The following is a 23,448-nucleotide window of genomic DNA, read 5'->3' as shown; positions in this document are numbered from 1 at the left end:
AGCCAGAGCCCAAGATGAAATGTGAAATAATAGCAGCTGTGAAACTGACTAGAATGTCAATTACACTGCTGGTAGGCTCCCTGCTGTGAAATCGAGCCGTGCTGGGCTCACAGCTCGGTCGGTGCTGGGCAGAAGGCTGGCCCCTATCTGTGAGCCCCACTTCATTGACTTCAAGGGGGCCTCATACCTTGGCTCTGTGGAAGCCTACTCCCAAGCAGGAATTGATTTTTTATTCTGTTCAGTCCAACACCTTATTCAATTTTGTTGCTCTTCTCTGAACTACTACAGATTTGTCATATCTTTTTGGAAATGAGCAGTGGCACTTTCCATGGCTAGTTCTCTTTTTCTCTGTACTGCCCTCCCTACTGCTGATGGGTCACTCTTCGCATTCTGGCTTTAGTCCACTTTCCTTCAAAGCCCCAGTGAGCACACATTTCTGCCAGTTCACTGCCTCCTCCTCCCAGCTGCTGGTTCCCAGCCTGGTGGAAAGGCAGGAACTGGTCATGGGGAGTTGAGTTGCATAGGAGTAGCTGGGATCCATGCAAGTTTCTGGCAGCAGGGAGGCTAGACAGGACTTGCTAAAGAGTCCTGACCTAACTCAGCTAGTGGAATAATTTTGTTTAAACTGTGTTATTCTGAATAAGAGATTTTTGCTTTATTCTCATAGTATATTGATCACTATATTTAGTGGGACACATTTTAAAACTAATTGTTTTTAAAGTAGGAAAATGAGCAGGCTGTTAACAGTAAGACAGTATGAGGTGGGGAATTGTTTGTAGGTTCATAGATTCATGGATAAGACCAGAAAGAACCACTGTGTTCATCTTGTCTGGCTGCCTGTATAGGCCACAGGATTTCCCTGAATTAATTCCTGTTTGAACTACAGCAGATCTTTTAGAAAAACATCCAATCTTGCTTTTAAAATTGCCTGTAATAGAGAATCCACCGCATATCACCTCTGTTCCAATGAAGACAACTATTTGTTTTAGGTTTGTGGATACTTTTAAGGAGACAAAATACTAACGTACAATATATTCTATTTATATTTTATTTCAGAATCGTTTTGTAAAAATGTACTTACATCCTCCTGTGAGTTTGACTTTATTTTTTCTTTTTTAGTGAGTACTGCCCCACAACAAAAGCCTGTAAGTATATCTGTATAACTCATATCTAAAGCATCTTGCTGTCCTTTAGTTATTATTAACTGTTAGACTACTGACATTTTACATTCTATACAGAAGCTCCTCTGACTATAGCTTTTGTCCTTAAATGAGCACTTTTTGTGCAGTTCTGCAGTCTTTGTTCATTTTTCATGATTTTGTAGCAAGTTATATCAAGAGTGGTCTAGGAGTTCTTTTTTAAGATACATTTTTTCTTTCATAGTAATGATAAATTTATTTCAAAAAAGAAATATGAATTATAGGCAAAAATACATAATTGCAATTTTAAACACAATATTTACCCTATCATGACTGTTGATGCATTTTTGAGCAGTCTCCAAAGCTATAATTGTAGCTTCATGTGGAATGAAGTTGAGGAATTGCCATTTTTCATATTTCTTATGGAATAATCCTGATCCTGCATTCTTACCGTTATGCACTGTGAGCAGTCCGATTGACTTTAGTGATCTATTTCTGACTGTGCTGCACAGTTGCTTGAAGATTATGGGGTCTATTCATGAACTTTTCTGAGCAGAAATTTGCCCTTCATTTCCTACACTTAAATCAATTAGTTTGAATGACCATAATGGAGATGTCCTATCTCCTAGAACTGGAAGGGACCTTGAAAGGTCATCGAGTCCAGCCCCCTGCCTTCACTAGCAGGACCAAGTACTGATTTTGCCCCCGATCCCTAAGTGGCACCCTCAAGGATTGAACTCACAACCCTGGGTTTAGCAGGCCAATGCTAAGAAGAAAACTTCCATATATATATTAGAAAACTCAAAATACAAAAGATGCCGCATTAAAATTCAAAATGTTACAGTAAAACTACATCAGTCTGCTATCTCTAACCTGTTATTTTTTCTTCTGCTTGTTGTTACTATACCTGGAAGTTTCTTTTTTCATTCCTTATGGTATATAAAATTAGAGCTTTTATCACTTCCTTCTGCCATTAGTGATGCATATGTTTTTGACATGAAGTGGGTAATAAAACTGCTTTTCATATTTATGGAGTTGTAACTAAACAGCACATAAATGATTTAAAATACCATATATATTCGATCATAAGCCAGTTCATTTATAAGCTGACCCCTCCAAGATGGATAAGTAAAAATGGAAAATGTTTATGACCTGTTCATAAGCCGACCCTATAATTCAGGGATCAGCAAACTTTGGCTCCTGGGCCATCAGGATAAGCTGCTGGTGGGCTGAGATGGTTTGTTTATCTCGAACATCTGCAGGCACGGAGGTAAACCTAAGTAGACAAAGTGTCCCAGAGCGCCAGCTGCTTACCCTGACGGGCCGGGACAGCAACTGGTGAGGAAATTTTGGTGGGGGGGAGAAGCTGGGGGTCAGGCGAGTAATCCCTGTAACCACCCCCACATGACCCCACCCCTAGGCCGGGACCCCCACACTCTCCCCATCCTATCCCTTCCCACCTTATCTGGGGAGGACCAGAGGAGGATGTCTCTGGCCTGGCTGGAGCTGCTCCGACAGGCTGGGCAGCGCAGCCGCAGCCTGCTCCGGCGGGCCAGACCGGGCGGCGCGGCCACAGCATGTTCCAGCAGGCTGGGCCAGGTGGCACGTCCGCAGCCCGCTCTGGGGGGCGGGGCCGAGCGGCACGGCTGCAGCCTGCCAGCCCCGGAGCTGCAGCTGCTTCGGAGGCTGGGGGGAGAGCAGCGTGGCCAGAAGCGGAGAGACTCTGGCCCCACCTCTTCCCTTCTGTCTCTGCTGGCTGTGCTGCCTCTCCTTGCTCCCTCTGTTGGGGGGAGGGGCTGTGTCCCACCTCTCCCTCTCTATACCCGTTCATAAGCCGACCCCCGTCTCTGGTGCTTCCCTTTTTTACTAAAAATATTCAGCTTATGAACGAGTATATACGGTATTTCTTCACCTTTTTACATCCATTTGCTGATTGTTAGCAGCTGTTTTTTCACTGAGTTGGAATCCCAGAAGAATAATTAAAACATTTGTACGTTGTTAGCGGAGTACCTTCCATATGCATGAACATGATCAATAGTAGTCTAAAGGTTAAGGATGTTGTTGTTGAGTAAGATTAAATGAATCAAGTCAAGTTTACTGTACCATTTTCCATATAATTTGCTTTTTAGTTTAATTAGCAGAGTACTCGTGGCCTGAGGTTGTGTAATTTTTTTTTGCTTTACATAACCTGAAGTGCTTTTTGAGATGAAGATTAAATGGAGAACATAAATACTTTAATATGGTACATAATATCCAGAATTTGCAAATAGAAAGCTATCAAAAATTATTTAAACTTTGATGTGAGATGCTTGGAAGAATAATCAGTTGACATTATTTATCTTCGTTAAATGTAGGTTGGGAAAATATCTAAAAACAAAAAGAAAAAACTGAAAAAAAAACAGAAGAGGCAAGCTGAGCTACTAGAGAAACGCCTGCAGGAAATAGAAGAACTGGAGCGAGAAGCTGAAAGGAAAAAAATAGAAGAAAATGTAACCTCAGCTGTACCATCAAATGAGCAAGAAGATGAGTATCACCCAGAGGTCAAGCTAAAAACAGCTGATTTAGAAGAGGTAGCAGATGAAGAGCCTGGGAATGATGATGGTTAGTAACTTCTATTTTATTGATACTGAAACTAATTTGTAGTCTGAGATGGAACTTGAATTGTACTTTCTGAGACTGGTTTATTTTAATTATGAATTAATCCCACAAAATCTCTAAAACGAATAGGTTTTCTATTATACGCAGTGTAGTTGTAACCATGTCAGTCCCAGGGTATTAAAGACACAAGGTGGGTGAGATAATATCTTTTACTGGACGAACTTCTGTTGGTGAGAGAGAGAAATTTAACATTTTTACTTTGCTGTTCTTCAGGTGCTTGTCCATATGTGTATTCAGCTGTAGCTGCACATCTAAATTCCTTCTAAGCTGTCCAGCCGTGCGGCTGGCCAGCAGTCTATCAAGTGCCACGCACTTCAGGTGCCCCGTCTCCACTGCTGCGCTACTACTTCCCTCTGCCTTGGAGCCCCTGGCCAGCTGCTCCCAGGAGTCTCCTCCTTGCTGTGCAGCGTGGGGTGGGGGTCGCTGATGTCAGGATGTCGCGCACCCCTCCCCCCCCGCTCCTGTACTCCATCTCTGGGTGGGGGGAGGGGGCACGATAGGGCTCAGGAGTGGAATGTGCTGGTGATGGCTGCTGCTGTTTCTGAAGCAGGCTTCAGATTGGTGAGTGCTGATCTACTTAAAGGGGCAGTGTGTGTCTTTTTCTCACACACACACACACACACACACACACTCTCTCTCTCTCTTTCACACTCACCTCCCAACACATACTTGTATTATTGTTGTTGTTACATCTTGATACTTCCTGCAATGCACATATATTCTTTGTAATTTTATTCTTTCAAAGTGCTGTTATTGGAGTTTTTTGACTGGTCTATGCATTTAATAATTTTTATTTCTCTCTTATGCTTAAATTTAATTCTTTGAATTAAATTTGAAATTTCTAAAAGGCCTAACATGTCCTGGCTGGAGTAATTATCCCTATCCTAACTTATTAGAAATATATATTATATCTAGGTTTTTTGTGTCTACTAGTGGTTACTCCCCTGAGCCCCAGCTTCTCCCCCCTAAAAAAATTTCCTACCAGTTGCTGTCCCGGCCCATCAGGGTAAGCTGGTGTGCCGGGACACTTTGTTTACTTAGGTTTACCTCCGTGCCTGCGGACACTCGAAGTAAACAAACCATCTCGGCCCACCAGCGGCTTATCCTGGTGGCCCGGGAGCCAAAGTTTGCTGACCCCTGAATTATAGGGTCGGCTTATGAACGGGTCATAAAAATTTTCCATTTTTACTTATCCATCTTGGGGGGGTCAGCTTATAAACGAACCGGCTTATGATCGAGTATATACGGTAAATATTTTTCAATTCACCTAATACAAGTACTGTAGTGCGATCTCTTTATTGTGAAAGTGTACCTTCCAAATATAGATTTTTTTTGTTACATAACTGCACTCAAAAACAAAACAATGTAAAACCTACAAGTCCACTCAGTCCTACTTCTTGTGCAACCAGTCGCTAAGACAAACAAGTTTGTTTACATTTACGGGAAATAATGCTGCCCGCTTATTTACAATGTCACCTGAAAGTGAGAACAGGCGTTCGCATGGCACTTTTGTAGTAGGCATTGTAAGGTATTTACATGCCAGATATGCTAAATATTCATATGCCCCTTCATGCTTCAACCACCCATTCCAGAGGACATGTTCCACGCTGATGACGCTCATTAAAAAAATCATGTGTTAATGAAATTTGTGAATGAACTCCTTGGGGAGAATTGTATGTCTCCGGCTCTGTTTTACCCGCATTCTGCCATCTATTTCATGTTATAGCAGTCTCAGATGACCCAGCACATGTTGTTCGTTTCAAGAACACTTACACTGCAGATTTGACAAAATGCAAAGAAGGTACCAATGTGAGATTTCTAAAGATAGCAACAGCACTTGTCCCAAGGTTTAAGAATCTGAAGTTCCTTCCAAAATCTGAGAGGGACAAGGTGTGGAGCATGTCTTCAGAAGTCTTAAAAGAGCAACTCTCTGAGGTGGAAACTACAGAACCCGAACCACAAAAAAAGAAAATCAACCTTCTGCTGGTGGCATGTGACTCTCATTACCTTCTGCAAATGTAAACAAACTTGTTAGTCTGAGCGATTGGCTGGACAAGAAGTAGGACTGAATGGACTTGTAGGCGCTAAAGTTTTATATTGTTTTATTTTTGAGTGCAGTTATTTTTTGTACATAATTCTACATTTGTAAGTTCAACTTTAATGACAAAAGATAATGCACTACAGTACTTGTATTAGGTGAATTGAAAAATACTATTTCTTTTGTTTTTTTACTGTGCAAATATTTGTAATACAAAATAATATAAAGTGAGCACTGTACACTTTGTATTCTGTTTTGTAATTGAAATCAATATATTTGAAAATGTAGAAAACATCCAAAAATATTGCGTCTGATGAAGTGGGCATTCACCCACGAAAGCTTATGCTCCAATACTTCTGTTAGTCTTAAAGGTGCCACAGGACCCTCTCTTGCTTTAAATAAATGGTATTCTGTTATTGTTTAACAGCATGATTAATCACAATTTTTTTAATCGCTTGGCCACCCTAGTTTTCTCTGATCAAATGGCGATGAGGTAAAAACAACCTTAATTAAAGATACTTTAATTAAATATTAATAAATCATTTGACTTAGGTCCTGAAAATCTATTATTACTACAAGTGCTGACATAACTAAGCATCCTGAGGAAGTAACAGGACAACAAGTTGCATCTTTATTCCATAAAATTAATGTAGCTATAGAGTCATCTCTTATTCCACCTCTCCCTTTCTGTGCACATCTAAGTAATTTATTACTATTATAGTTATCTGCAAATCCTGCTGCTTCTTCCATAACATTTCTAAGATAAGCCTTTTGTTTTTCTTCCCATGTTGCTAAAAACTCTCTTTCAGGCCCTCATTATGTCTTGATTACTGTAACCCAGTGGTTTTCAACCTGCGGTCCGTGGACCTATGGGGGTTCACAGACTTTGTTTAAGATTTCTAAAGGGGTCCCCACCTACATTTCTAAAGGGTCCGCAAATAAAAAAAGGTTGAAAATCACTCCTGTAACCAACTTCTCTCTGGTCTCCCCAACCTTCACATTGCCCCTCTCCATTCCAGATAAAATGCTGCTTCTAGGATCACCTTTCTTGTCCCTTGCTCTGGCCATATCTTGCAATTCTTTGAGTCTCTCTACTGGCTCCCTGTTGGCCACTGTATGAGATTCAGGGTTCTTGTTCTTATCTTCAAGGACCTCCATGACTCTGCCCTTCCCTGCTTATCCACTCTTTACTCATTGCCACCACTCCCTTCATTCTGGCAGTGATGCTAGCCTTGAATGCCTATTTGGCCTCTTCTCCTTCAGCTTTACTAGTGCTTTCTCTTACCTTGCCCCCTACACATAGAATGTTCCCCTTGAACTAATCAGTAAGGCCATTGCCCTCTTCTTTAGATCCCTTCCTGAGACATATTTGTGCTGGTCTTTATATGATGCTTTATTTGTTTATATCAACAAATAGAGATTAGGAGCCACTAAGTTGTACACATAACTATATAACTTTATGATCTTATTTATGATTATCCTTGTCCTTCCTCCCTCATTCTCTCCTGCTGTTTGGTATGTCCACGTGTCTTGTTTCAGTGTAGACTCTGATCCTGCAAGCTGTCCTGAGTGGGCAGACCTCCTACTAAATTCACAGCCATGAAAAATGCATTACAGACCGTGAAATCTGGTCTCCCCCCCATGAAATCTGGTCTTTTGCGTGCTTTTACCCTATACTATACAGATTTCACGGGGGAGACCAGCGTTTCTCAAATTGGGGGTCCTGACCCAAAATTTACAATTTTTAAAAACCTATGACCATGAAATTGACCAAAATGGACCATGAATTTGATAGGGCTCTAATTCTGCCCATGCAGAGTCCCTTTGAATTCAATGGGGCTCCACACAGGTACAGCTGTCCACACATATGTAACAGCCTGCAGGATTAGGGCTGCAGACTGTGAGCTCTTTGGAGGTGGACCATCTCTCCTGAGTGTTAGTGCAGCACCTAGCATATTGTGACCTTTGGGCATTACCGTAATACAAATTGTGAATAATAATAATAACTTGTTAGCTTAGCTGAAAAATATTTATTTTAAAACATGAAGATGAAATTGGAAAATAATCAGAGTTGTAAAACACAAGCATTTCCAAATAAAAAGTGAAATGAGATGCCTAATAAATGAAAAGACTTTAAGTTAAAGTTGGAAATCTTTGTGGATTCAAGTAATATTAATTGTTTCTTTACACTGAAGTCCAGTAGTTATTGAGGAGTTAAAGATCATGAAAAATCATAATTTCAAAAAGGTATATTGATGTATTATCTAATATGTTGTTCATTACATTCTTAAGGTGAAGCAGAAGATCAGGAGGAAAAAGAAGACACAGAAAAAGAAAACACTGAGAAAGATGATGATGTTGAACAGGAACTTGTCAACACAGACCCTACGTGGATAGAATCCCCCAAAACAAATGGCCATATTGTAAATGGCCCATTCTTACTGGAACAACAGATTGAAGATGAAGATGAGGACGAGGAAGACTGCCCAAACCCTGAGGAGTATAACTTCAATGAGCCAAATGCAAAAAGTGATTATTCTTATAGTAGCTCCTATGAACAATTTAATGGTGAATTGCCAAATGGACCTCATAAAATTCCTGAGTCACAGTTCTCTGAATTTTCAGCTTCAATGTTCTCTGGAGCTTTAGAATCTGTAGCTTGTGGTTCAGCTGTTTCTGAGGGATCATCTGTAACTGAAAGAGACGAGAGCAGCCCATCTCAGGATAGGAGCAGAACAGTTTCAGCGTCTAGTACTGGAGATTTGCCAAAAAGTAAGTACTTGCCTCCTCTTGTAAATGCTCCTGTGTTTCTCAGAATTGTAGATGAAATCCTACTTTGGAATGGAATGATGGGTTTAAATGTTGTATGTGTGCCATAACTCTGTTCAGTGACGTGTGCATTGAGAGCTTACTTTTTATTTAGATACTGATGAAATTATTTTAAACCAGCCTCTTTTGCTTATTTACTCCATATATTATGTTAATAGTAAATCTCAATTATAATTATTTTAAATTTAATATTTCATCCATTTGGCTGGTTTAAGTTGTCAGTTATATCTTAATTATAAAGCCAGAAGCCAGAACAGGAAACTCTTTTCACTTTAACTCCTGCATATTTATTGTATTTTTAAGAATAGGTTAAACTGTTGTATAGGTGCTCAGACATACAGGATGGGGAATCATATAAGTACCTAGATAGATGTGCCATGTAAATTAAGCAGACACATGCATAGAGCTCCTTATTAAAAGTTTGGTAGTACATCATAAAGTATAGGTGCTTTACAGGTGCTCATAGGTAGTAAGCCATTCTTTAGAAGTGATTGTTAACAGCTATTTGCTAAAGAATGGCTCTGTTGATTTCATGGTTTTGCCTTGTTATAATACAGGATATCATATCAGCTCTACATTTGGGGTGGGTGTGCAGTTATTCCACCCTGCATGCCCTCTCCTCTCTTTTTCATCACATTTGAAATTCCCTTGCAGAAGAATCACACTTGCACTGTGGCTCCTGCGCATGGCACTCAGCAATAGTAGTAAAACCTGAATGGGATTTGCCTCTGGTCACTTTCACTCTAGTTTTGCAGTGCCATAAAAAGTGTTATGTGCAGGAGAAACACAGCCCTAGGGAAAGATTCTGTGCTTCATCTTCTGCACAGTCTGGGGGGGACATTTTGATCCGAGTTAGAGGCAGGAGCTAAGTGTGAGCACTGGTTAGTGACTAATAAACATATGAATTAAAAACAATACAATAAAGGTCAGACAGTTAGCTTAGTTAGCATTGAGCAGATGACCTCAGATGTGCTTATGAGATTTCGGAAAAACAAGTATAGGGTCTGTATTTTCTGTATGAATGGCTGACAAAAAGTGCTGGTTTGGTGAGGTTTTTTTAGAGCTAGTTGTGATCTGTTTAGCAGGCTTCATTTAAAAACTGTGTGGGAGGTTAGAGAACACCAGGAGTTTTGTGAATGGTTACAAATGTGGGTGTGGAACAGAGCCAGGCATAGCAGTCTTTGAGCATAGTGAATAGCAAATAAATGAGTTCTTGAAAATATTCTGCACTTGCTGAGTTAGAGGATAATGAGACTGGGAAGAGGCAGAGAATACTAGTCTTAACTAGTGAAGGAAAAGTAAGCATTGAAAGATGACCAGTCAAGGGGAAGGAGAGAGAAGTGGTTTTGATACGTGATTTAATAATGAAATCATGGCTCAGAATTGATGCTTAGATACTACAGTGATGGGCACTATAAAAGAACCATAGATCATTTGATCCAGATAGAGAGAACGGGATGATACACTGCCTCCCAGGTGCCAGGAAAAGGAAAGTATAAGGACAAAAGAGATCCCCTACTGACAAAGAGATGGACTAGATAACTTTTAAAAGGTCTTTTCCCTCTTTAGAATCTATGCTCCTAGAGAATGCTGGTGAATTTCCACTTAATACAAATATTTGGAAACCGACACAAGAAAAAAAGATTTGATAGGCTCAGATGACTTTAGGGAGCGGAGAAGAGAAAACTGCAGCCTATTGATGAAGGTTTCTTGTCAGTGGCCTATTGCCAACAGGGCCGGCTCCAGCATTTCTGCCGCCCCAAGCAAAAAAAAAAAAGCAAAAAGCCGCGATCGCGATCGGCAGCGGCAATTGGGAAAAAAAAAAAAAAAAGCCGCGATCGGCGGCGGCAGTTCAGCGGCAGGTCCTTCGCTCCTAGAGGGAGTGAGGGGCCTGCCGCCCCCGAATTGCCGCAGGTGCCGCCCCTCTCCCGTGGCCGCCCCAAGCACCTGCTTGTTAAGCTGGTGCCTGGAGCCGGCCCTGATTGCCGAGAAAAAAAGACCACATTGACAAATGGATGAATGAGGTGATAATGCAGAAAAGAAAGCTTTGGTTTGACAGAGCTTTGAAATGCCTTCTGCTAAGAGGCAGAGACTTAGATTATATGGTCTTTACTTAAGTAAAGGAGGTATCAGTTTTCTTGGTTCAAAACTGAAAGGGCTTTAAACTATAATTTGGAACAGAGTACAGGAGAACTTTTTGCAAAATTTAAAAGATCTGGCATATACTTCCAGTTTGAGTAATTAAAAAAAAAAAAAAGAGAGAAGAAAGAAAGAAAGTGAGATGTCTGTAATGTAAAGGAACTCAAGATTGCACTGGGAGACAATGTTGAGTTACTTGTCCATTATGCTCTCTAAATCTTTTTCAGAGTCATTGATTTTCAGGATACAGTTACCCATTCAATAGGTATGGCCTGCATTCTTTGCTCTTAGATGTATAACATTGCATTTGGCTGTTTTAAAATCATTCTGTTTGAACGTGCCCAGCTTACCAAGCGATCCAGATCACTCTGTATGACAGTGGCCGGTGCCAGATGTTTAAGAGAGAATGAACAGAACAGGGCAATTATCAAATAATCCATTCCCAGTTCTCAAGTCTTAGCTTCTGGTGGTCAGAAGTTTAGGGACCCCTGGAGCATGGGGTTGCATCCTTAGCCAAAATAGTTAATAGCCATTGATGGACCTATCCTCCATGAACTTATCTAATTCTTTTTTGAACCCAGTTATCCTTTTGGCCTTCACAACATCCCCTGGCAACGAGTTCCATACGTTGAATTTGTATTGTGTGAAGTAGTACTTCCTTATGTTTGTTTTAAAGCTGCTGCCTAATAATCTCATTGTGTGACCCTGGCTTCTTGTGTTATGTGAAGGGGTAAATAAACACTTCCTTATTCACTTTCTTCACACCCTTCATGATTATATTGCCCCCACCCTTAGACGTCTCTTTTCTAAGCTGAACAGTCCCAGTCTTTTTAATCTCTCCTCAGAGAAGTTGTTCCATACTCTTGATCATTTTGTATCCCTTCTCTATACCTTTTCCAATTCTAATATACCAGGCAAATCGGGTGAAACTATAGTAGGGGTCGGCAACCTTTCAGAAGTGGTGTGCCGAGTCTTCATTTATTCACTCTAATTTAAGGTTTCGCGTGCCAGTAATAATTTTAACATTTTTAGAAGGTCTCTTTCTATAAGTCTATAATATATAACTAAACTATTGTTGTATGTAAAGTAAATAAGGTTTTTAAAATATTTAAGAAGCTTCATTTAAAATTAAATTAAAATGCAGAGTCCCCCGGACCGGTGGCCAGGACCCAGGCAGTTTGAGTGCCACTGAAAATCAGCTTGTGTGCCGCCTTTGGCACGCGTGCCATAGGTTGCCTACCCCTGAACTATAGAAAAGAACAAAATTATCAGGGCATATCAAGTGGGGTCCTGCAAGGTCCGGTTCTGTTCAATATCTTCACCAATGATTTAGATAAAGGCATAGAGAGTACACTTATAAAGTTTGCGGAGGATACCAAGTTGGGAGGGGTTGCAAGTGCTCTGGGGGATAAGATTAAAATTCAAAATGATCTGGACAGACTGGAGAAATGGTTTGCAGTAAATAGGATGGAATTCAATAAGGACAAATGCAAAGTACTCCACTTAGAAAGGAACAATCAGTTGCATACATACAAAATGGGAAATGATTTCCTAGGGAGTACTCTAGAAAGGAATCTGGGGGTCATAGTGGATCACAAGCTAAATAGGAGTCAACAGTGTAACATTGTTGCAAAATAAACTCAAACATCATTCTGGGATGTATTAGCAGGAGTGTTGTAAGCAAGACATGAAAAGTAATTCTTCTGCTCTATTCTATGCTGATTAGACCTCAGCTGGAGTATGGTGTCCAGTTCTGGGTGCCACATTTCAGGAAGGATGTGGACAAATTGGAGTCAATCCAGAGAAGAGCAACAAAAATGATTAAGGTCTAGAACAGGGGTTCTCAAACTGGGGGTCGGGACCCCTCAGGGGGTCTCGAAGTTATTACATGGGGGGTCGCGAGCTGTCAGCCTCCACCCCAAACCCTGCTTTGCATCCAGCATTTATAATGGTGTTAAATATATAAAAAAGTGTTTTTAATTTATAAGGGGGGGGTGTCACAGTCAGAGGCTTGCTATGTGAAAGGGGTCACCAGTACAAAAGTTTGAGAACTACTGGTCTAGAAAGCATGACCTGTGAGGGAAGATTGAAAAAATTGGGTTTGTTTAGTCTGAAGAAGAGAAGACTGAGAGGGTACATGATAAAAGCTTTTAAGTTCATAAAAGATTGTTACAAGGAGAGAGAGAAAGATTGTTCTCCTTAACTTCTGAGGATAGGACAAGAAGCAATGGGTTTAAATTGTAACAAGGTTAGTTTAGGTTGGACATTAGGAAAAACTTCCTAACTGTCCGGGTGGTTAAGCACTGGAATAAATTGCCTGGGGAGGTAGTGGAATCTCCATTATTGGAGATTTGTAAGAGGAGGCTAAATAAACACCTCTCAGGGATAGTCTAGATAATACTTAGTCCTGCCATGAGTGCAGGGGACAGGACTAAGGGGAATCTCAAGGTCCCTTCCAGATTCCGTTAGCTTTTTTGACTGCTGCGGCACATTGAGCAGATATTTTCAGAGAACTATCAACGATGACTCCAAGATCTCTTTCTTGAGTGGTAAGCAGCTAATTTAGACCCCATCATTTTGTATGTATAGCTGGGATTATTTTTTCCACTGTGTATTATTTTGCATTTATCAACACTGAATTTCGTCACCCAGTTTTTTGAGATCCCTTTGTAATTCTTCACAGTCAGTTTTGGACTGTATTATCTTGAGTAATTAATATTGTTTGCAAATTTTGCCACATCACTGTTTACACACCTTTTTCCAGGTCATTTATAAATATGTTGAACAGCACTGGCTCCAGTATACCTCTCTGGAGAACCCCACTATTTACCTCTTTCCATTGTGAAAACTGACCATTTATTCTTACCTTTTGTTTCCTAACTTTTAACTAGTTACGGATCCATGAAAGCACCTTCCCTCTTATCGCATGACTGGTTAATTTTTGTAAGAGCCTTTGGTTGGGGACCTTGCCAAAGACTTTCTGAAACTCCAAGTACACTGTATCCACTGGATCATCTTTGTCCGCATGCTTGTTGACTCAGAGAATGGTAATAGATTAGCAAGGCATGATTTCACTTTACAAAAGCCATTTGACTCTTCCCCAACATATTGTGTTTATTTATTTTTATATTTTATTTATTTTATATATTTATGTGACTGATAATTTTGTTCTTTACTATAGTTTTAACCAATTTGCCTGGTACTGAAGGTCCGCCTGTAATTGCCAGAATCGCCTTTGAAACCTTTTTTATAGATATGAGCATTACATTAGCGATCCTCCAGTCATCTGGTACAGAGTTTGATTTAATTGATAGGTTACATACTGCAGTTAGTAATTCTGCAATTTCATATTTGAGTTCCTTCAGAACTCTTGATGAATGCCATCTGATCCTGGTGAGTTATTACTGTTTAATCTATCCGTTTGTTCTAAAAACTCCTCTTTAATGACCTCAATCTGGGACAGTTCCTCAGATTTGTCACCTAAAAAGAAGGGCTCAGGTTTGGGAATCTCCTTGACGTCCTCTGCAGTGAAGTGGATGACAAAAAATTTTTGCAAAAAGGTGAGGCACAATTTTATAATTCAGCGACTATAACAGCAAAACATTTTGGATAAGGTTGCAGGAAATTAAAAGCAAAGGAGAGACTTTGCTTGGCTTCTAATCCAGACCCCAAACCAGAAAGTCTTTACAGATCCCTTGTATAGAAGGTGCATAGGAGGAAGACTTCAGGTAAAATCGTGGCCCCATTCCATTCATTGGGAGTTTTGCCACTGACTTCAGTGACACCAGGATTTTACCTGTGGATGTTTTGATCTGTGTCAGTTACCTAATGGTAAATCTACTGGTAATTTCAATCCTAAAAAAACAGTGGAAGAGATAGTAAGAAAAGAAATCTGTAACCAGATAAGGGAAAATATGAAGGTTCATTGGGCACGAGCATTAGGTTTGCATGAGCATCATCCCAGGCATAGGTACTCAATTTAAAAATTAGTGGATTAAGAGACTACAGTATGGTAGATATTAATTCAAGATTTAAGTAAGGTAACTGACACAGAACCTCACCTTAATAAATTAATTCAAAGGTCTGTGAGAAGATTAAAAGAAAACTAAGCAAAATTACAGTCAAATAAGACAACATGCCTAGAAAAAAGTCCAAGGCCTTAATTAATAAGCACCCCCATTTTACCTAGTTTAACATAAGGTTGCACCGGGGAACTGTTACATGATACTAGTACCTTAGCAGCCTCTTAACCTTAACATTCTTGTAATGTAGGGGGGTGTGTGTGTGTGTGTGTGTGTGTGTGTGTGTAAAATTTCTTATGTTTTAAAAAAAGTCAACTGAAAAAGCAGACATTTTTCGAGTGCTGGTCCCTACGTGTATTGCACGGTGCTCCATGCGCCTGGAGTCAGAGAATTCTTGAAAGCAGTGTCTGTTGGTCCGTGCATAAGCCCTCACACTCCTTGCGCCTCCAACTGAGGAAATAAAGGGAAGAGAGGACCTACCGCCTCTCCAGTTCCTTCTTATTGCCGTATGGCTTAATTCAGAACCCCCAGTGTCCAGAGCTTTGCCTTGATTTATTCTTCGGGGGGGGGGAGAGGGGGGTGTGTGTGTAGAATTTTACTCTGTAGTTTTAGCTACGTGTTATAGTTAGAGTCCCCATCCCGAGGAAAACCTCTCCTCTTCTCTCCCCACCCCAATCCTTTTATGAGTACTGGACTATGCCCAGGACTCCAGGCTCCAAAATCTGTGTTCTTGTCCATTCTCCTTCTCAGTCAGTGATGACCATCAGCCTGGTCTATACTGCCTCGTGGAAGCTTACATCACAGCATGGTGCAGTATCTGCTGCTCTTTCTCCAGTTGTACCTCTGAGGGGCAGGAACTTTACCTCAAGGAGCACCTAACATAGAAAGCCATGAGTCTGCAGTCAGATCCAGACTGGGAGATTCGTTCCCCGTGCCCCTCGTTCATCAGCCTGATTCAGAAGGAGTGCACCTCCTACCACATGGTCCTACTTAGGGGCAAGGGATTCTATAGATCCCTCATTTGGGTCTTGCCAGGAAGGCAGAGAGTGCTCTCATAAATATGTAAGAAAATTCTCCTCTAAGTCCACTTCAGAGAAGTTGGGTGCAACTCTGCCTATGTTGAACAAGTCTTCCTTCTCAGTCCATAAGGAGTTAGAATGTTCTAAGTCTCGGGGTCATGACAAGAATGCCCCCAAATCCAGGGCTCCATCGGTACCAGACCATGTTCTTGTGGCAATGACACCTACAGTTCCAACTAAGCCTAAACACTGGGAACCGTAGCACTGACAAAAAGCATCCATAGGGAGCCTCAGCCACCTACGGTACAGGCTCTGCCTCTTCTGACTGTGGTGCAAACTGTAACTGCTGTGGCTCTGTCAGTTTGGGGGGAATGGGGGACAGGACCAGGGAGAGCAGAGACTTAGGCTACACCTGATGATATTTTTATCTCCCTGATCCCCAATCTCTATCACTGTCAGGGCTTTTCCTCATGAAGGAAGGTCCTAATTCCACCAGGTAGGGTTGCCAGGTGTCCAGTTTTTGACTGGAATGCTCGGTCGAAAAGGGACCCTGGCAGTGGGCCACTAAAAGTCGGGTTGGCAGGACTGGCAGGCTCCCTACCTGGCTCTGTGCGGCTCCCCGGAAGTGGCGACATGTCCCTCGGCTCCGAGGCGGAGGAATGGCTATGGTGGCTCTGTGCGCTGCTCCTGCCCTTTGTGCTGGCTCTACAGCTCACATTGGCTGGGAACCACGGCCAATGGGAGCTGAGAGGGTGGCGCCTGCATGCCGAGGCAGTGCGCAGAGCCGCCTGTCCGTGCCTCCACCTAGGAGCCAAGGGACATGTTGCTGCTTGCGGGAAGCCGCCCAGAGCCCACACCCTTCACCCCCTCCTGTACCCCAGCCCTGAGCCTCTTTCTGTGCCCCAACCCTCTACCCTACCTCAGAACCCCCTCCCTCACTCCAAACCCCTCATCCCCAGCCCCGAGACGTCTCCTCCACCTCAAACCCCTCATCCCTGGCCCCAGCCCTGAGCCCACACCCGCAGCCCAGAGCCCCTCCCACACCCCAATCCCCTGCCTCAACCGGAGCCCCCTCCCACACGCTGAACCTCTTGTCCCCAGCCGAGAGCCTCCTCTTGTGCCCAAACCCCTCATCCGCATCCCCAGCCCAGAGCCCATACCCCCTCCCACCCCCAACCCCCTGCCTCAGGCTGGAGCCCCCTCCCACACGCCGAACCCCTTGGCCCTACCCTCCAGCTCCCTCGTGCACACCAAACCCCTCGGTCCCAGTCCCAAGCCCCCTCCTTCACACCAAACCCTCATCCCTGGCCCCAACCCAGAGCCCACACCACCAGCTGAAGCCCTCACCCCCTCCTGCACCCCAACCCATTGCCCCAGCCTGGTGAAAATGAGCTATTGAGGGAGGGTGGTGAAGAGTGAGGGGATGGAGTGAGTGGGGGCGGGGCCTCTGAGAAGGGGTGGAGCGGGGCGTGGCCTTGGGGAAGGGGTGGGACAGGGGGTGGGGCAAGGCGTTTGGGTTTGTGCAATTAGAATGTTGGCAACCCGACCACCAGGAGATGCAACTTATGGCGGGAGTCTGTCCCGATTCCATCGTCCAATCATGGTTTCCCTTCAGCGGAACCATCAATAGATCCATCCTTTGCAGAACAACCTGAAATTTTAGTCATTATCTTCCTGATCACCGTCACCAGTGGTTGTCATACTGGCATCTCCCAAATCTCTTGCAGGCGAGGATACAACTTTTATAATTTATTGTGCTAACACCACTATGCGTAATTCAGTAGGGATTTCTCCCCTTTTCCTTGTTTGTATTTCTTCACCCTACTAATGTTGGAGTGCCCTTCTCCCATAGGTTTCAGTGGTAGCTGTGTTAGTCTGTATCAGCAAAAAAACTGAGGAGTCCTTGTGGCACCTTAGAGACTAACAAATTTATTTGGGCATAAGCTTCCGTAGGCTAGAACCCACTTCATCAGATGTATGAAGTAAAAGATACAGGGAGCAGGTCTCTCCTAGCTCATCGTCATCAGAAGCAAGCTCCCTACAGACCAGGACACACCAACTCAAAGCGTCACCAGACCCTGCCAGAACAACAGATTCAAAACCTGCGACATTATCTCCACTACTACAATGTTCAACATCCCCCACAACACACCAAACAAGCTCCATGGATTCTGCACATGACTATAACATGTGGAATACCTCATCCAGCACACTAAATGCCCCAATAACAACTATGTGGGTGAAACCAGCTCCCAAATGAACTCTCATGGAAAAATGATAAAAGACAAAAACACCACATCACCCATGAGTGAACACTTTTCACAAAACAATCACTCTATATCTGTCCTATCAGTCCTCATCCTCAAAGGAAACCTGCACAGCACTTTCAAAAGACGAGCCTGGGAATTTAAATTCATTACTCTGCTGGATGCTAAAAATCATTAACTGAACAGAGACACTGGATTTATGGCTTATTACAACAAACTGCGATGGGCGATCACTCGTTACCGAGTATGATCTTCCTTGGGAGTTATGGGTCCTCAGGTGGCTAATAAGGCCAATCCTTGAACCACAAGTTCTATTACAATGAGGGCAGATGTTTTCAGGCTCAGCAGGAGGCTGTTGACCATGACTGGAGAACAGTCTCTCCTTCCTCCTGCGCCTCTTGTCCTCTTCGGCTTGTCGGCGAGCAAGTGCAAAATGCAGGGGACCATCACGAAGGACTTCACTCCATTTTAAGCGATCCTGGGCAAGTTTCTCCCAGGTATTAATGTCAATATTACATTTTTTTAGGTTGTCCTTCAGCAAGTCCTTATAACACTTCCGTTGTCCACCCACGTTACGGTACCCTTCTTTCAGCTGAGAGAACAGGACCTGTTTTGGGAGGCGATGGTCTGGCATCCGGACAACGTGACCAGTCCAGCGGAATTGCTGACGGATGATCATTGCCTCGATACTGGTGGTCTTTGCCCTTTCCAGAACGCTAATATCTTCCCATTTGATTTTCAGAATCTTACAAAGGCAGCGTTGATTGTGCCTCTCAAGGACTTTCAAGTGGTGTCTATAGGTTGTCCAAGTTTTGGACCCATACAACAGTGTTGGGAGAATAATGGCTTGATAAACAAGAAGCTTGGTCTCTGTTCGAATGTCGTGATCTTCAAAGACCCTGTGCTGTAAACGAGAAAAAGCTGCACTGGCACAGGTCAGGCGATGTTGAATTTCTGCATCAATATCTGCCTTGGATGAAAGATGACTTCCAAGGTAGAGGAAATGATTGACATTCTCCAGTGCCACGCCATTGGTTTTGATAGATGGGGCATGTAATACCTCATTTGGAGAGGGCTGATAGAGCACTTTAGTCTTCTTGATATTAAGAGTGAGACCAAGACATGTGTAAAGCCCTTGACCGTTCTGCCATGGGTGACCCTAAGGGAGTACATGACTCCAGGTAGCATTGCTCTTGGGTCATTGAGACACGCAAGTCTCTCCACCACTACAAGGTGGTGATCCGTGGAGAAGACAACAAACTGTAACCCACTAATGTCCTCATTTTGTCCTATGACTTCAGAGGTGTTAACAGGCCTCTCTATCTTGAATGGTCCCGTACAATATGTGCTAAGTACTTATGCTGCAGCTAAACACTGTTCCACCTTGCATTTTGTTGTGATGCTGGAAGTTCCTTTCCCAGACCTGAAGAGCGCTGTGTGGCTCGAAAGCTTGTTTCTCTCTCCAAAATAGTTGATCCAATAAAAGATATTACCTCACCCACCTTGCCTCTCTAATATCCTGGGACTGACATGGCTACAACTACACTGCATGGGCAACAAAATGGCAGATGAAATTCAGTATTGTTATAGGCAAAGTAATGCACATTGAGAAAAAATAATCCCAACTATACATACAAAATAAAGCCTTCTAAATTAACTGTTACCACTCAAGACTGACTGTAAGCCTGTGATTGCCAGAAGCTGGAATTGGACAACCGGGGATGGATCACTCGATATATTGCCCTGTTCTGTTAATTCCCTCTGAAGCATATGGCTCCAGCCACTGGCACGAGGCAGGATACTGGGCTAGATGGACCACTGATCTGACCCAGTATGGCCCTTTTTATGTTCCTAGCCTTTAGTTCAGATTAGCTAACTACCAAGCACTGTTGGCTAAATATGATTATTTGAACTATTCCAAATTCCTGGACTTCATTGACAAGCTTCTGCACTAAGATAGAGCACAATTCCAGGTTCTCATTGAGGATGGCAAGTTGACTGCCAGGACCACCTTTCAATCAGTGGTTGATGCAGCAGATACATCTTCAAGGTCAATGGCAGCAGCCTTTGTGATGTGCCGTGAATCATGGCTTCACTGTTTGGGGTTTCCCAGGGAGGTCCAGAACATCATAGAGGAGATGGATCACTTGAAATTGCCCTGTTGTGTTCGTTCCGTCTGAAGCATCTGGCTCTGGCCATGGTGAGAGACAGGATACTGGGCTAGATAGACCTTTGGTCTGACTCAGTATGGCCATTCTTATGTTCTTATGACTCAGGAATCTTGGATTCTATTCCAGATTCTGGAGGGGAATGTTCTGTGGTTGTCAGTGACCCTTCTACCCATACCTTTCAGTGTGTCCTTCTGCCAGTCATGTCTCTCCCCCAGTCCCAGTCTCCTTGCTCAGCCAGTCCTAATTCCCTCCTGAGAGCTACCCGGTGAGTCCCAGTCTCCTCTCTCTAGTTTCCAGGGTCCTCATCCCACTTTCCTTCCCAGGCACCCTGTCTGGGAATTCCAGTCTCCTTCTCCTAGTATCCTTCTCTGATCTCAGTCTCCCCATTCCACTGCTTTCAGTCTTCCCACCCAGGTTCCTTATTCCTCAATGCTTAGCCAGTCCAAGTGTAATCCCTCTCCCCCAACCCCAGCTCCCCATCTGACCTGGCTCCTAGTCATTGTTGCCCCATTGTTCTCCCACTCGTTCATTCCCAATCTCCCCCGACCCCCACTGCCTGCTTGTCCCAATAATTTCTGTCTTACATGACCCCCATGTTGGATTCTTATCCCCTCTGCTCTGGAGTCATGCTGCAATTTTTTCTACACTGTCCAGGAGCTGGGAGGTGGGGGGCATGCATTAAGACACAGAAGATATAATCTCCCTGTCCTCTGTTCTGGTGCTATAGTAACTAGGAGCAGCAATTGCATGATAAGCTTCTGCTCAGCTCCTGCATTCCTGGGAGGTATCATGCTTAGTGCAAATGGAAAATTGTCAAAAAATTTAGCTACCAAAGTAAACCCTGTACTGAGGAGATGTGAACTAAGATTTTTCAGAGGGTTATGAATTGGCCAGGTTTTGGTGCTTTTTCACTGAGACAGCTAAAGGCACATTGCTAAAGTGTGGTACAGCAGTCAATACTCGAGCCTTAATTTGTCAGAAAGTGCCGTAGAGTGAGGTTAATTGGAAGCTTCCTATGGTATCCAAGCCCCAATTTGAAATATGAGGATTTCTACCAAACTGAAAGATGGATAAAGGCTCTGTTGAATTTTTGGCCCTTATATTGGAAGTTTAAAATTAAACGCTTCTGCCAAGGATTTCTGAAGTAACTTGTGATTTTGGGGGCTTCGTTATTTGGGTGCTCTTGGGACAAAAGGGGCGTTCTCTGGACTTTTAAGTATCGTGCCACTTGATGGTATCACAAGTTTGGCACATAGATTAAATAGTTTTGAAAATTGTGACCTGGATACTATGAGTGCCTATGTGTGTATCCTGATGTGGGCTTTTGAAGAATACTACCCTGATATCTATTAGAAAAGTGAAAGAAGATGGCCTTTTGGGAGCACTTTATCTGTAGATATTTTGTGGACTTTTTAGCTTTCTTTTCTTTCTGTATGAATACGTTCATTCTAGGGCAGTCGATTAATCGCAGTTAACTCACGCGATTAACTCAAAAAAATTAATTGCGATTAATCGCACTGTTAAACAATAGAATACCAATTGAAATTTATTACATATTTTTGGATTTTTTCTACATTTTCAAATATATTGATTTCAATTAGAACACAGAATACAAAGTGAACAGTGCTCACTTTATATTATTATTTTGATTACAAATATTTGCACTGTAAAAATGATAAACAAAAGAAATAGTATTTTTTCAATTCACCTCATACAAGTACTGTAGTGCAATCTCTTTATCGTGAAAGTGCAACTTGCAAATGTAGATTTTGTTTGTTTGTTACACAGCTGCACTCAAAAACAAAACAATGTAAACCTTTAGAGCAGTGGTTCTTAACCTTTACTGCAGTCTGCACCCTTTTGGTTCTCAAAATATGTTCTCGCACCCCTTATCAAAAATCGTTGAAATAGGTCAGTTCTTTAAACCTAGATATATTTTTTGTTTGTATATTACAGTAATCGTTAAAAAATGTATAATGTTAATAAATACACAGGTTTGATGAAACAAAGTAGTTGTACTTACGTGCCTGTGCTTAATTTGTGTTTTCAATGATTTACCTTCTAAAAAAATCTGGCATGTCTCAGACCCCCAGAAAGGGCAGCTCGCACCCCCAGGGGGTGCGTGCACCCCATGTTAAGAACCACTGCTTTAGAGCCTTGTAAAGGTCCGGACTCACCCCTGCGGCACCTCCTGCTGGTTGTCCAGGGAATTAGCTCACCAGCCTCTGGAGCGCCCTCTGCAGGCCGGTGATCCGCTTTGTCCTCAGCTGGCTCCCGTGTCCCTCCCAGGACCCCTGTGCCCCTTGCTCTGGGTGCTGCCCCTGGCAGTACCCACATGCTAGGTCTCCCCTCCCTAGGGAACCCCCACCCACTATCCCCATGTTGTCTCAGCACTAGGCCACTGCCAGTCACCAACTAGCCCCCGCTCCCTGGGGCAGACTGCAGTATAGGCCACTCATCACTGGCAAGGGGGGTTTGGACCTGCTGCCTTGGCCTAGCCCTGGGCTGCCCTCTGCAACCCCCCAGTACCCCTTGGCCTAATACTAGGCCGCAGCCTGGGGCTTTCCAGGCTGGAGCTCCCCAGCTCCTCTGCCTTTCCCCAGCCCTGCTCCACTCAGGTGCTCTTTGTCTAGCTCCCTACAGCCAGGCCCTTCTCTCTCTGAAGGCAGAGAGAGACTGCTGAGCTCTTGGCTCCCAGCCTCTTTGTACAGGCCAGCTGAGGCCTGATTGGGGCGTGGCCCAGCTGCAGCCACTTCCCCCAATCAGCCCAGTAGGTGCTTCTCCCTGCAACAGCCTTCTGCAGGGCTGTTCCAAACCCCTCAGGGCAGGAGCGGGTGTCCACCCCGCTACAAGCCTACAAGTCCACTCTGTCCTACTTCTTGTTCAGCCAATCGCTAAGACAAACAAGTTTGTTTACATTTACAGGAGATAATGCTACCCTCTACTTATTTACAGTGTCACCTGAAAGTGAGAACAGGCGTTCACATGGCACTTTTGTAGCCGGCATCGCAAGGTATTTATGTGCCAGATATGCTTAACATTTGTATGTCCATTCATGCTTCGGCCACCATTCCAGAGGACATGCTTCCATGCTGATGATGCTCCTTTAAAAAAAAAAAAAAAGCGTTAATGAAATTTGTGACTGCACTCCTTGCGGGGAGAAATG

The 23,448-nt window shown here is 43.2% G+C and overlaps 1 protein-coding gene across 1 annotated transcript in view; it reads left to right on the top strand.

The window, feature by feature from the left end:
* Positions 1 to 23,448, top strand: part of SRPK2 (SRSF protein kinase 2) — a 197,105-nt gene that overhangs the window by 135,966 nt on the left and 37,691 nt on the right. The window contains exons 10-12 of the mRNA XM_065423748.1: positions 1,120 to 1,145; positions 3,494 to 3,740; positions 8,128 to 8,607. Coding sequence (XP_065279820.1) covers positions 1,120 to 1,145; positions 3,494 to 3,740; positions 8,128 to 8,607 — 753 coding nt within the window. The remainder of the gene's footprint in view (positions 1 to 1,119; positions 1,146 to 3,493; positions 3,741 to 8,127; positions 8,608 to 23,448) is intronic.

This window comes from Emys orbicularis, chromosome 1 (assembly GCF_028017835.1).
Source record: "Emys orbicularis isolate rEmyOrb1 chromosome 1, rEmyOrb1.hap1, whole genome shotgun sequence".
Lineage (NCBI taxonomy): Eukaryota > Metazoa > Chordata > Testudines > Emydidae > Emys > Emys orbicularis.
This window is presented reverse-complemented; position numbering and strand designations above follow the sequence as displayed.